At 59.9% G+C, this 14,446-nt stretch overlaps 1 protein-coding gene across 2 annotated transcripts; it reads left to right on the forward strand.

The window, feature by feature from the left end:
* The first annotated feature begins 3,414 nt into the window (after positions 1-3,414).
* VANGL2 (VANGL planar cell polarity protein 2) lies at positions 3,415-10,287 on the forward strand. 2 transcript variants are annotated; one of them, XM_074164546.1, is made up of 7 exons: positions 3,415-3,485; positions 3,595-3,715; positions 5,272-5,879; positions 8,003-8,139; positions 8,739-8,874; positions 9,516-9,747; positions 10,027-10,287. In XM_074164546.1, the coding sequence occupies exons 1-7, from the start codon at positions 3,415-3,417 to the stop codon at positions 10,285-10,287; spliced, it is 1,566 nt and encodes a 521-aa protein (XP_074020647.1). The 2 variants fall into 2 exon arrangements, with proteins under 2 accessions (XP_074020647.1, XP_074020648.1); XM_074164547.1 differs by having other exon boundaries at positions 8,003-8,133.
* The last annotated feature ends 4,159 nt before the right edge of the window (positions 10,288-14,446 follow it).

Below are 14,446 nucleotides of genomic sequence, written 5' to 3' on the forward strand. Positions count from 1 at the left end.
CTTTGGGGGGCTGGATGGCCCCGGGGTCCCCATGCCACCGGTGCAGCCACGGGGACCTCTGACTCGGGGATGGACTTGAAGCGTGGCTGCTGGCCGTGGCATTGTGGTGGCCAAGGAGCGTTAAATCCATGGGTCGCTGAAAAAAAACCCATCTTGCTTTTGGCTGATAAATTGGCTTCGTCTCTCCAGGTGAAGGAGCTGGGGGGCGACACGGGAGGGGTGCACAGCCTGGCTCTTGACACTTCGGGGGGGGGGGTCGTATCCAGCCCATGGTGGCCACACAGCGCTGGGGGTACAGGGGAGGGTGCCAATGTGTCGTGGAGGTGATGCTGGGACAGGCTTTGGGCTGCGGTGGCATCTGTGGGGACATCCAGCCCGCCCCTTTTCCTCCCCTACCCATCGCTCTTCCCGGATGCTCCCCAGGGGTCAAGGCCGAGGGAGGAGGTCTCATGGGTGAGAGCCCCCTCTGATGCCCCCAGAGGGAATCTGGGGTGGGGGGGGTGACCTGCAGGACAGGGACTTTGGCTGGCGGTGCCTTCTGTGACGTGCCACGGCTGTCCCCAAACACGTGGCTGGGTGGCTGCCACGGCACCCGCGTGGTCCCGGTCCCCGGAGAGGGGATGCCGCCGAGCATCCGTGTGCGGCAAGGGATGCTCGGCTCCTGACGTCCTTCCCTCTTCCTTCCCCCAGCTCCAGCGCGGACCCTCGGCGCTGCCGCCCGTCCCGTGAGCGGCCCCCCATGCTCAGCGCCCCCCCCCGGTGCCCACCAGCTGGATGCCGTCCCCGCCGGAGGCTCAGGATGCCCCAAGTGCCTCGGTGACCGCCGGGACGGGGGGACAGGACCCTCCTGCAGCTGCCTCACCCTGACATCCCACGCCCCCCCACCGGTAAGTACCGCCCCCCCCCCGGCTCCATCCCCTGCCCCAGTATCAACCTCCTAATGGTGTTAATGGGCCAGACTGGGGACAAGCCGGTCTGTGGCCCCCCCTGTGATGGAGGCGGCCGCATTGTTCGAGCAGAAACTCGATCTCTGCCAGCAAACAAAGGCCAGAAGAGGGGAGGGGGGGGGGCTGGCAGGAGGTTTGGGGGTTGGGGGGGGGGGGGGGACACAGGGGGGTCCTTTCTCTCTCAGTCCCTTCCCCCATCGCTCGCTGGGGATGCCGGGACGAGCTCCCGGCCCTGTTGCCATCTCCTAGACAACCGGCGTGAGTGGGGGGGTGGGGGGGTGTGCTTTTGTTTCCATAGCGATAAATGTGTGAGCATCCAACATCTGGGACAAAAGGATCCCCCCCCCAAGCCCTCTCTCCCCCCCCCGCCCCCCCTCCCCCAGCTCCGCTCCCTCCTTTTTTGCCTCCTCGACCCCCGTCTCCCCCTTCTTGAGGCCTTGGAAAAGAGGCCAAAAGACATTTGGGTTTTATTTGGTTGAAATGGCATTTCCGTGGTAACCCGGTGCGGGCCCACCCCCAAACACAACCGCCGTGGCCCCCCCCCGGCACGCGGTCCTGCCTGGGAAGGGGGGTCTGGGGCTCAGGGGGATGCCTCGTCCCCCGCAGCCCCCCAGCACCCTTAGGGTGAGGGCAGGAGGATGCGGCAGGACCCCTCCGAGGGGCTCCAGCGACCCCCCCCCCGGCGTGGGTCAGGATGTCCCCAGTGTCTCCCATCAGCATCCAGTTCCCCTCCCCGGTGGGCTCACAGACCCAGCCCCGGGGCTGTGAGCAGCTTGGGAGCCCCCCAAAACCAGTGGGGTGGTGGGGACAGGGACCAGTGACACAGACCCCAGCTCCTGGCTGCGTTCCTGAACCTTTTCCCGAGATCCCGGCGCCTTGAGCTTCCCGGGATCTACTCAGGGTGTTGTTATTGTCCCAACGAGATAAGTGTGCGTAGGTGTGTGTCAGGCGCGCGCGCGTGTGTCTGTGTGTATATTTATACACGTCTGTGCCTGGAAATGGCTGTGATTGGAATTTGGGGTTGGCTAATAACGACGTGGCAGCCGTGAGTCAGCGCGGGGCGATGGCATCACGCTCCCAGCCAGCCTTGCCACGGGGGGCCAGTCCCCTGGGGTGGCCGGTGGTCCGTCCCATCCTCGGAGCCACCAAGGGTGGCACCTTGGAAGCCCCCCCCAGCTCCCCCTGGCAGCTCCACGCTCTCCCCAGCCCCGGCTGCTGTCGGGGGGTGGACCAGTCCCCTGGGGTGGCCAGTGGTCCATCCCATCCTCGGAGCCACCATGGCACCTTGGGAGCCCCCCTGGCTCCCCCTGGCAGCTCCCAGCTCTCCCCAGCCCCGGCTGCTGTCGGGGGGTGGACCAGTCCCCTGGGGTGGCCAGTGGTCCCATCCTTGGAGCCACAATGGCACCTTGGGAGCCCCCCTGGCCCCCAGCTCCGTGCCCTCCCCAGCCCCGGCTGCTGTTGGGGGTGGACCAGTCCCCTGGGGTGGCCAGTGGTCCATCCCATCCTCGGAGCCACCATGGCACCTTGGGAGCCCCCCTGGCTCCCCCTGGCAGCTCCCAGCTCTCCCCAGCCCCAGCTGCTGTTGGGGGGTGGACCAGTCCCCTGGGGTGGCCAGTGGTCCATCCCATCCTTGGAGCCACAATGGCACCTTGGGAGCCCCCCTGGCTCCCAGCTCCGTGCTCTCCCCAGCCCCAGCTGCCCTTGGGGGGGAACCGAAGCCAGGGATGCTCCTGGAGAAACTGGGGCTCTTGGAGAAACTGGGGCTCCTGGGCCCGTCTCCAGGTTGGGAGATCCCGGCTCCGTGCCGGGAAACGTGTCCGGGCAGAGCCCGGCGCTGCCAGATGGGCCTGAAACGTTGCCTCCTGCGCCCAATTATTCATTCTTTCTTTTCTTTTCTTTTCATTATGATTTTTTTTTTTTTCCTGGCCCCCACCCTGGGCACTCTCTTGGCGCTTAAAATAACCATCCCGATATTAATTGAAGCGTAAACCCCCCAAACCAGAAGCTAATCATGGAGTATCGTTAGTAAAGGGGCAGGTGGCCTTCCCCCCCCCACCCCACCTTGGGCACGGGATAAAATAGAAAATTCCCCCAAAGTGACCCAAATTCCCTTTCCCTGCTGAAGTCCTCTCCCCGTTTGCCACCGGGGTGGTGGGCGAGGGATGGGCAGCTTGGACCCCCCACCACCACCACCACGGGGAGGGTTTGGGGGGGTTGTGGGGGGGTGCTGCCACGCTGCCGCTGACCCTCCCTCCCCTTGGTCTCCGCAGGCGGGCGAGCCATTTTCTCCTGAGACGAGCCCAACCAGGTGATCAAAATAGAGTCCCTCAAGGTGACGGTCGACTTCTTGAAGGTGCCCCTGGGCCTGAAGAAGCCCCCTCTGAAGGAGGCCCTGGCCGCCGTCCCGGGGCCGGGCAGAGCCAAGCCCTTCGGCGTGGAGCGGCACAAACCCCGGCGCTCCGACACCATGGACAATGAGTCGCAATATTCGGGATATTCCTACAAATCCGGGCATTCCCGCAGCTCCCGCAAACACAGGTGAGGGGGCGGGTGGGTGCCTGAGCTGGGGGGCGGTGGGGGGGTCGGGGACGGGGGGGTTGTCTCCTGGGTGCTGTCACCCACCCCGCTCCCCTCTCTCCCCTCCCAGGGACCGGCGGGACCGGCATCGCTCCAAAAGCCGGGACGGGAGCCGCGGGGACAAGTCGGTGACCATCCAAGCGCCGGGCGAGCCCTTGTTGGACAACGAATCGACGCGGGGGGATGAAAGGGTGAGCGGGGCGCTGGGGGGAGGGATGGGGTCGGTATCTCTTCCCGTCCCGTCCCCCCCCCCCCTTCTCCACCCACCGTGGGGATGCTGCGGAGGGTGGGAGCCGCCGGCGGGGCGCGGGGGCTCCCGACGTGCCCGGTGCTCCCTGGCGGAGCGGTTGAGCCGGTTGGGCTGGCCCCGGGGCTGGCGGCCGGGCTCCTGCCGGCGGGGAGGGCGGGCGGGCGACGTGGGGGTAAATGAAAGGGGACCGGCTGTGGTGGCCCCCACCCCCCCCCACCCCACCCCGGGGTGGCCACGAGCTGGAAAACACCCCGGGTATCGAATCCCTAGGGATTAGCTCCGGCTCCTCGCTCGGGGGCTGCCGGTGACGCCGGCTCGGCGACGCCAAAGCCCGGTGAGCGCCTCGGGGTGACATCTCTCCGCCGACAGCCCCAGCCCCACGGGGGTCCCGCCGTGCCCCCCACGCTGGGTGCTGGTCCTCCTCCAGCCGCCGCGGAGCCCTGTCTCCGGCTTTAATCGTCTCCCAACCACCTACGCAGGCGGCTCCGGCTCTTTTCATCTTCCCCCAGTAAGAGGTCGGCACCGGCAGGGATTGCAGCGACCCGGGGCTGAGCCCGCCCGGTCCGGCCGTGGCCGGAGCGAGCCGATGCCAGCGTGGGGTCGCCTGGGGACAGGTTGGGATACGGACTGGTCCTCCTGGACCCTCCTTCCCTCCACATACATCCCTTGGGAAACCCCCCCCCCAGGCTGGGGGTTTATTTTGCTGTTTGGGCTGAAATCGCCGGCTTTCCTGCGGAAATTCAGCACGGTGCAGTAAAACCCCGAGTTTCAGGGCTGGCAAAATAAAACAGGACGGGAAAGTCTGAGGGAGAGGACGGACGGATGGACAGACCCCGGGGCGGCGTTTTCGGTGCAACATCTTCCTCCTTCCGCTTTTTAACTGGGAAGGAAGGAATCGGATGGGGCCGGGTGATTTCCACACACACACACACTCATCCTCCGACCCTGGCTGGAGGAGGGGGGATTTGAGGGGGGGGAAGAGGGGGTGGGTGGGCGGTGGGAGACGTGTCCCGTTCTCTCGGGGGTGACTTTGTCCTCGGTGGGGCGGGAGGAGGCAGCGCCCGCCCGGCGGCGACGACGAGGAGGGTGTGTTGGGACGGCGGCCGGGCATGTTCCTTCTGGCCCCGCTAATGAGGGGGTTTGCCTGGAAGTGGGATGATGCTTCCCACTTCCCAAGCTGCTCGCGCCGGTGCCGGAGGAGGTGGAGCGCGGCGGCACGGAGACGCCGACGGGGCAGCGGGGGGGGGGGCTAGGTTTTTTTAGGGGGTCCCGGCCAAATCGCTACGTGTCGTCCCCCCCACCCCCCTACCCCAGGCACCGTCTAAATGGGGGTGATGGCACCGGGCAGCGCGCTGGGCTTGGAGGTTTGGTGGAGGGGAGGTGGTGGAGGTGGGGTGGGTGGGGGTCCGGTGTGGCTGGTAGCCCCCCAGCGGCGCTGGGGGTGGGAGGGCAGAAGTGTCCATCACCCGCCTAACCCTCCCGTCCACCCCTCCCCAGGACGACAACTGGGGGGAGACCACCACGGTGGTGACGGGGACGTCGGAGCACAGCATCTCGCACGATGACATCACCCGCATCACCAAGGACATGGAGGACAGCGCCCACCTGGACTGCTCCCGGCATCTGGGGGTCTCGCTGGCGGGGGCCCTGGCCCTCCTCGCCTTCCTCACCCCCCTCGCCTTCATGCTGCTGCCCCAGTTGCTGTGGCGGGAGGAGCTGGAGCCCTGCGGGACCCCTTGCGAGGGGCTCTTCATCTCCGTGGCCTTCAAACTCCTCATCCTCCTGCTGGGCAGCTGGGCTCTTTTCTTCCGTCGCCCCAAAGCCTTCTTCCCCCGCGTCTTCGTCTTCCGAGCCTTGCTCATGGTGCTCGTCTTCCTCCTCGTGGTCTCCTACTGGCTTTTCTACGGCGTGCGGATCCTGGACTCGCGGGACCGTAACTACCAGGGGGTGGTCCAGTACGCCGTCTCGCTGGTGGACGCCCTGCTCTTCGTCCACTACTTGGCCGTGGTGCTGCTGGAGCTGCGGCAGCTCCAGCCCCAGTTCACCCTCAAGGCCGTGCGCTCGGCCGACGGGGCCAGCCGCTTCTACAACGTGGGCCACCTCAGGTAAGGGCCGGGGGGGGGTTGCCGGGGGGGTTTTCACACCTTGGTGGGTGTGCACGAGGGGTGGGTGTGCACCTACGTGTGTCCACGTGCGTTGGGGCGTGTGCATTGAGGGAATGGTGGAATCATTTAGGTTGGAAAGGACCTCTCAGATGGTCAAATCCAACCATGAATCATAGAATAATTGAATTATTTAGGTGGGAAAGGACCTTTAAGATCATCAAGTCCAACCGTGAAATTCTTGTGTGTGCACACGCATATGTCCACGTGCATTGGGGCGTGTGCATTGAGGGAACGGTGGAATCATTTAGGTTGGAAAGGACCTCTCAGGTCGTCAAACCCAACCATGAATGATAGAATCATTCAGGTGGGAAAGGACCTTTGAGGTTGTCAAAGCCAACCGTGAAGTTCTTGTGTGTGCGCATACACGTGTGCACGTGCATTGATGAGTGTGCACGGGCACGGGCATTGCGGTGCGTGTATTAATGGAATCATTTAAGTGGGAAAGGACATGTAAGATCATCAAATGCAACCATGAATCATAGAATAATCGAATTATTTAGGTGGGAAAGGACCTTTAAGATCATCAAGCCCAAATGTGAAATTCTTGTGTGTGCACCTACGTATGTGCACGTGCATTGGGGCGTGTGCATTGAGGGAAGGGTAGAATCATTTAGGTTGGAAAGGACCTCTCAGATGGTCAAATGCAACCATGAATCATAGAATAATTGAATTATTTAGGTGGGAAAGGACCTTTAAGATGATCAAGTCCAACCGTGAAATTCTTGTGTGTGCACACGCATATGTCCACGTGCATTGGGGCGTGTGCATTGAGGGAAGGGTAGAATCATTTAGGTTGGAAAGGACCTTTCAGATCGTCAAATCCAACCGTGAATCATAGAATTGATCACTGAGGTTGGAAAGGACTTCTAAGATTGTCAATTCCAACTGTGAAGTTTTTGTGTGTGCACGTGCATTGATGAGTGTGCACGGGCACGGGCATTGCGGTGCGTGTATTAATGGAATCATTAAGTGGGAAAGGACCTCTCAGATCATCAAATCCAACCATGAATCATAGAATCGACCACTGAGGTTGGAAAGGACCTCTAAGATTGTCAAGTCCAACCGTGAAGTTCTTGTGTGTGCGCATACACGTGTGCACGTGCATTGATGAGTGTGCACGTGCACGGGCATTGCGGTACGTGTATTAATGGAATCATTAAGTGGGAAAGGACATCTCAGATCATCAAATGCAATCATGAATCATAGAATAATCGAATTATTTAGGTGGGAAAGGACCTTTAAGATTGTCAAGTCCAACCGTGAAGTTCTTGTGTGTGCACATACACGTGTGCATGTGCATTGATGGGTGTGCATGCGCGTATGTGCACGGGCATTGGGGTGTGTGCATTCATGGAGTCATTTAGGTTGGAAAGGACCTTTCAGATTGTCAAATCCAACCATGAATCATGGAATCAATCATCGAGGTTGGAAAGGACCTTTAGAATCGTCAAATCCAATCGTGAAGTTCTTGTGTGTGCACACGTATGTGCACGTGCATTGGTGCTTGTGCATTCATGAAATCATGGAATCATTTAGGTTGGAAAGGACCTTTAGGATCATCAAATCCAGCCATGAATCATAGAATCATTTAGGTGGGAAAGGACCTCTAAGATTGTCAAGTCCAACCGTGAAATTCATGTGTGTGCACGTACATGTGTGCACGTGCACTGATGGGCGTGCGTATGTGCAGGGGGATTGGGGTGTGTGCATTCATGGGGTCATTTAGGTTGGAAAAGACCTTTAAGATCATCAAGCCCAACTGTGAAATTCACCTGTGTGCGCCTACATGTGTCCGCGTGCACTCCTGTGTGCACAGACGTGTGTGTGCACGTGCACACCTGTGTTCACCAGCGGCTGTGCCCACACCGCTGCCCTTCGCGGCACCAGCACCGGCCGGAGGAGCTGCTCCAGGGGCTGACCCGTCCCCCCAGTGCCACGTGTGGTCCATGTCCCCCTCCTCGTCCTGCCCCCCCCCCCCCCGTACCCCCGTGCCCCCCGCCCTCCTGTGGCACTAACCAGCTCTCTGTGCCCCCCCCCTTGGGCCCGGCTGTGTCTCCCTGCAGCATCCAGCGAGCGGCCATCTGGATCCTGGAGAACTATTACCACGATTTCCCGGTCTACAACCCTGCCCTCCTCAACCTGCCAAAATCCGTCCTCTCCAAGAAAATGTCCGGGTTTAAAGTCTATTCCCTCGGCGAGGGTGAGCTCCCCTTCCATCCGCTTCTCCTCTTGTTCTCTCCCCTTTCCCCTTCCCCTTCCCCATCCCTTCCCTCGGCTTCTCCTCTTGTTCTCTCCCCCTTCCCCTTCCCCTCCCCTTTCCTCTTCCCTCAGCTTCTCTTCTTTCCCCTTTCCCTTTCACTTTCCCCTTCACTTTCCCCTTTCCCCTTCCCCTTCCCTTTTCCCCTTCCCCTTCCCCTGGCTTCTCCTCTTGTTCTCTCTCCCCCTTCCCTTCCCTTCCCTTCCCTTCCCTTCCCTTCCCTTCCCTTCCCTTCCCTTCCCTTCCCTTCCCTTCCCTTCCCTTCCCTTCCCTTCCCTTCCCTTCCCTTCCCTTCCCTTCCCTTCCCTTCCCTTCCCTTCCCTTCCCTTCCCTTCCCTCCCCTTTCCCTTCCCCTTCCCCTTTCCCTTCCCCTTTCCCTTCCCCTTTCCCAAGTTTTCCTCTCCTCTCGGCTCCGGGATGGCCGCAGCCTGGCCATGGGGCAGGGGGAGGATCGGGCACCCCCACAGCGCCCCCCCCCCCCCAACCCCTCTCTAACCTCATCCCTTTATTTTTTTTTATTTTATTTTTTTTTTTCCCTGCAGAAAACACAACCAACAACTCCACGGGCCAGTCCCGGGCCGTCATCGCGGCGGCCGCCCGGCGGCGGGACAACAGCCACAACGAGTATTACTACGAGGAGGCCGAGCACGAGCGCAGGGTGCGGAAACGCCGCGCCAGGTACGGGGCCGGCGGCGGGGACCGGGCTCCGTCGCTCTGTGTCCCTTGGGGTGCCCGTCCCAGCACCCACCCACCCCCCAAGGACCTGGGCTGTGCTGGTAGAGGCTCCTGGGGACGAGGTGTCCCCGTTTTTGGGGAATCATGGAATGGTTTGGGTTGGAAGGGACCTTAAAGACCAGCCAGTTCCATCCAGGGACACCTCCCACCAGCCCAGGTTGCTCCAAGCCCCCTCCAACCTGGCCTTGAACCCCTCCAGGGATGGGGCAGCCACAGCTTCTCTGGGCAACCTGGGCCAGGCTCTCACCACCCTCAAAATAAAGAACTTCTGCCCAATATCTAACGTAAATCTCCCCTCTTTCAGCTTAAAACCCTTCCCCCTCATCCCATCGCTCCCCTCCCTGACCAAGAGTCCCCCCCCCAGCTTTCCTGGAGCCCCTTTAGGGACTGGAAGGGGCTCCAAGGTCTCCCTGGAGCCTTCTCTTCTCCCCAGCTGTTGCGTGGCACGGCCGGGTCTCCCCTAAAACTGGTGGAAGTTGGGTTCCTGCCATCCATAGGGAAGCTCTCCCCGGCTCCGTGGGATCTCCTGCCCATGGCTGACCTCTGCCCCACTGCAGCCACCTCTACGTCTTTCCTCCCCACAGGCTGGTGGTGGCGGTGGAAGAAGCCTTCACCCACATCAAGCGGCTGCAGGAGGAGGACCAGAAGAACCCACGGGAGATCATGGACCCGCGGGAGGCGGCTCAGGCCATCTTCGCCTCCATGGCCCGGGCCATGCAGAAGTACCTGCGCACCACCAAGCAGCAGCCCTACCACACCATGGAGAGCATCCTGCAGCACCTCGAGTTCTGCATCACCCACGACATGACGCCCAAGGTGCGCAGGAAGGGGGCCATGGCAAGGTGGGGGCGGCTGCATGGGTTTCCCCAAGGGCTTGGTCCAGAGGGTGAGGGCTTGGGTGGGGTTTTTCCCCCGCGGGAGGACAAGGGGTTGGGGATAGAGCCAGAAAAGCCGGTGGAACCCCAAAGGAACCAGCTCCGCGGGGATGTTTTTCCTGCAGGACCTGCCGAGCAGCTTCAGGCTGCAAAAAAAACAAAAAAGGGGGGTGCTGAGCTGTCAGAAGGTGATGTTCACGTGTCCTTTCTCTCCTCCAAGGCTTTCCTTGAGCGGTACCTGACGGCTGGTCCCACCATCCAGTACCACAAGGACCGCTGGCTGGCCAAGCAGTGGACGCTGGTCAGCGAGGAGCCGGTGACCAACGGCCTGAAAGACGGGGTGGTCTTTGTCCTGAAGCGCCAGGACTTCAGCCTGGTGGTGAGCACCAAGAAGATCCCTTTCTTCAAGCTCTCGGAGGAGTTCGTGGACCCCAAGTCGCACAAGTTCGTCATGAGGCTGCAGTCGGAGACCTCCGTGTGAGCTCAAGAGGGATGGAGAGGGGTTGGGGGGGGCAGACCCTCATCTCCGGACCCCTCTGGCTCATTCCCCCACCTCCGAGTCTCCACCGGGGTTTGGGGAGGCCCCGGTTCGAGGGCAGGACTTGGGCGGGCGCCTGGAGGCATCACCCGTGCCCAGCTCCATCACCTACCTGTGACCACTGGCCCTCGGTGGGGTGTGCTGAGCCCCTTCCTCCTCTTCCTCCTCCTCCTCCTCCTCCTTCTCCTCCTCCTCCTTCTCCTCCTCCCTGAAACCCAGGTCCGTGTAGCATCCCCCCCAGAAGGCGCCGCCGGCGGCACGGCCAGGAAGGAGACGGCGTTTTCGGTGCCATAACTCAAGGGCTAAAATCTACACGTTCTTCACCAGCGTCTTCAAGCACCATCGGGTCCCAAGGACCTTCCGCTCCTGCCCGTTTTCTGGCCTTAAACCACTGCCCGGCGTCCGGGGCTGGTTTTTAATCCTAGAGATTTAGGGGGGGGGGGGGGGGAGGGGAGGGGAGGGGGGGGGTTTTGGTTTTTGGGGTTTTTTTGGGAGTATTTTACAAACACCCCCCCGCGATCCGTGGCTGCTATGAGAACCTCCCCCCGGCACCCCGAGCCACCGGAGCCGTGATGCTCCCGGCTGGAGGAACCTCCTCGCCTCCCTGCTGATGGTTTCCACGCTCGGCTCTTAACAAAAACAAGTGGAAATCTGGTTTTTTTAAGAGAAGAAAAAAGGTTCTTTTTGTTGTTGTTGTTCTTTTTTTTTTTTTTTTTCTTTTTTTTTTTCTTTTTTTTTCTCACGTGGTTTCCCTGCTCCCGAGGTCACCCGTGTCCCTGGTCCCGGCAGCGTCTCCGTGGGGCTTCCCCACGCCGTGGGTTGTAGGTGGAGCAGCTTAAAACATCCCTCGGGGTCCCATCAGGGTGAAGGAAACGAGGGGTCCCCGGGGAGGGTGACGAGGGCTCGTGGCTCATTAAGCTCCTTAATTAATGCCCCGCGGTGGCCGGTGGCCCGTGGCGGCCCCCGGCTCGTCATCGGGGGCGCGAAAGCTTTTGCCTCCCCTTGGGTTTCGTTAAGGTCGCAAATACCTCATGGATTTATTTTAAATTTTTATTTTTAATTCCCTCCGGATCCCGGGGGGGGGGTCTCGTGGGATCCCGTGGATCTCGTGGGATCAGTCCAGGCTGGGGGGGGGGGGGTCTCGTGGGATCCCAGGGGGGTGGTGGAATTTAAGGGCAAGGGTAGGTTTGACCGTGGGAGCTGCCAAATTCCATTTGGGATTGGATTTGATTTTGGTTTATTTTTGTCCTAAGCACTAAAAAGGTGTGAGTTCGAGGGGGGGGTGGGTGGGCACGGTGATGCCACTTGGGCCGGAGGGGCTTCCCCAGTAAGTACCAGTAGCACCATTAAGATGCTCAGAGGGATCCTGGGAGGTCCCAATTTCCAGGAAATCTCATTTTCTCGGGACTTTCTAACCCCTGCCTGGGCTTCCATCATCTTCCGGCCTCTTGAGGCCGAAGGGCCTGGGTTTCACCCTCCTGGTCCCCCCCTCCGCTCCATCAGTACTGCCGCTGGGAGCCCATTTTGGGGTGTTTTACTGCAAAAAAACAACGTCAGTGAGTGCGAGTGAGGTCAGCCGGGGGGGGGGGGGGGGGTGTTCCATTTGGAATTTAAGAAGAATAAACCCTTTTTCGTTCGTTTTTGGGTTTGGATGGTTTTTTTTTTTGTTTTTGTTTTTTTTTTGGGTTGAGTTTTGATTTTTTTCTGCAGAGCCGAGACCTTGTGCATGCGTGTAGAAAATTGTAAAATGTAAAGTTGTTTTTTAATATATAAAAAAAAAAAAAAAAGCTTGGTTTTTTTCCAGTTTGCAGTGGATCGAAGCATTACGGCAGTGGTAGGAAGTTTCGTTGGTTGGTTGGATTTGTTTTGTTTTGTTTTTTTCATAGAGGAACTAAAATTGTACAAATTCTTTTTTTTTTTTTTTTTTATAAAATAAACCCATTTTGACTTTTTTTTTATTTCCCCTTTGTCTTCCCCCGCCCTGTGCTTGAGGGTGAGGCGGCAGAGGTAGGTCCCAGCTGAGGGGAGATGCTGCAGTTGCGGGATGTGGCCTCAAGGGAGCACTCGGAGAGAAACCCCTTCGGCCCTTGGAGGGTGCGAGCTTGGGGTTGGTGGGAGACCATGGATTTGGGGTCTGAGGGGCCAAGGGTTTGGGGTTTGAGAGGTCAAGGGCTTGGGGTTTATGGGGTCCAAGGATTTGGGGTCTGTGGGGCCAAAGGTTTGGGGTTTATAGGGCCAGGGGTTTAGGGGAGCCAAGGGTTTGGGGTCCTGAGGGCCAAGGGTTTGGGGTTTGAGGGACCATCGATTTGAGGTCTGGTGCCAAGAGCTTGGGGTTTATGGGGGTCAAGGATTAAGGGTCCGTGGGGTCAAGGGCTTGGGGTTTCAGAGGTCAAGGGCTTGGAGTTTATGGGGGTCAAGGATTAAGGGTCCGTGGGGTCAAGGGCTTGGGGTTTCAGAGGTCAAGGGCTTGGGGTTTATGGGGTCCAAGGATTTAGGGTCCGTGGGGCCAAAGGTTTGGGGTTTATAGGGCCAAGTGTTTAGGGGAGCCAAGGGTTTGGGGTCTTGAGGGCCAAGGGTTTGGGGTTTGAGAGGTCAAGGATTTGAGGTTTGAGGGGCCAAAGATTTGGGGTTTATAGGGCCAAAGGTTTAGGGGAGCCAAGGGTTTGGGGTCTTGAGGGCCAAGGGTTTGGGGTTTGAGGGACTTTGGGATTTGAGGTCTGGTGCCAAGAGCTTGGGGTTTATGGGGGTCAAGGATTAAGGGTCCGTGGGGTCAAGGGCTTGGGGTTTCAGAGGTCAAGGGCTTGGAGTTTATGGGGGTCAAGGATTAAGGGTCTGTGGGGTCAAGGGCTTGGGGTTTCAGAGGTCAAAGGCTTGGGGTTTATGGGGTCCAAGGATTTGGGGTCTGTGGGGCCAAAGGTTTGGGGTTTATAGGGCCAAGTGTTTAGGGGAGCCAAGGGTTTGGGGTCCTGAGGGCCAAGGGGTTGGGGTTTGAGGGGCCATAGATTTGGGGTTTCAGAGGTCAAGGATTTGGGGTCTATGGGGATCAAGGATTTGGGGTCTGTGGGGCCAAGGGTTTGGGGTTTGAGGTGTCAAGTGTTTGTGGGGTCAAGGCTTTGGGGTATGAGGGGCCATGCATTTGGGGTCTGTGGGGCCAAGGGTTTAGGGGAGCCAAGGGTTTGGGGTTTGAGGGGCCATGGATTTGAGGTCTGTAGGGCCAAGGCTTTAGGGGAGCCAAGGGCTTGGCATCTTGAGGGGTCTTGAGGGCCAAGGGTTTGGGGTTTGAGGGGCCGTGGATCTGGGGTCTGTGGTGCCAAGAGCTTGGGGTTTCAGAGATCAAGGATTTGGGGTCTGTGGGGCCAAGGGCTTGGGGTTTATGGAGGTCAAGGATTTAGGGTCCATGGCTTCAAGGCCTTGGGGTTTCAGAGGTCAAGGATTTGGGGTTTATGGGGTCCAAGGGTTTGAGGTTTGAGGGGGCCAAAGGTTTGGGGTTTGTAGGGCCAAGTGTTTAGGGGAGCCAAGAGCTTGGGGTGTTGACGGCCAAGGGTTTTGGATTTGTGGAGACAAGAGCTTGGGGTTTCAGAGGTCAAGGACTTGGCGTCTGTGGGGGTCAAGGATTTGGGGTTTGAGGTGTCAAGGATTTGGGGTCGGTGGGGCCAAGGATTTGAGGTTTGAGGGGCCAAAGGATTTGGGGTTTATAGGGCCAAGGGCTTGGGGTTTGAGGGACCAAGGGTTTGGGGTCTTGAGGGCCAAGGGTTTGTGGTTAATGGGGCCAAGGATTTGGGGTCTGTGGGGCCAAGGGTTGGGGGTTGTAGGGCCAAGGAGTTGGGGTTTAGGGGTCGTGGGGTTTGGGGGACCAGGGGCTTTGAGATGAGAAGGGCAGCAGGGATGGAGCAAAGCCCCAACCCTCTCCGGTGGGGGCCAAATCCCAGCCCCTTTGCTGGGGGAGCAAGACACCCCCCCCACACACACCCCCCCCCATGCACAGCTCCTGGGGGGGGCTGCGGGGTTGCTCCCAGCCTGCAGACCCCCACACACACACCCCGCCAGCCCCCAGGCTGCTGCCTGCCATCACCTCGCTCTCACAGCCGAGGTGGCGGATGTG

This window comes from Numenius arquata, chromosome 27, assembly GCF_964106895.1.
Source record: "Numenius arquata chromosome 27, bNumArq3.hap1.1, whole genome shotgun sequence".
Taxonomy (NCBI): domain Eukaryota; kingdom Metazoa; phylum Chordata; class Aves; order Charadriiformes; family Scolopacidae; genus Numenius; species Numenius arquata.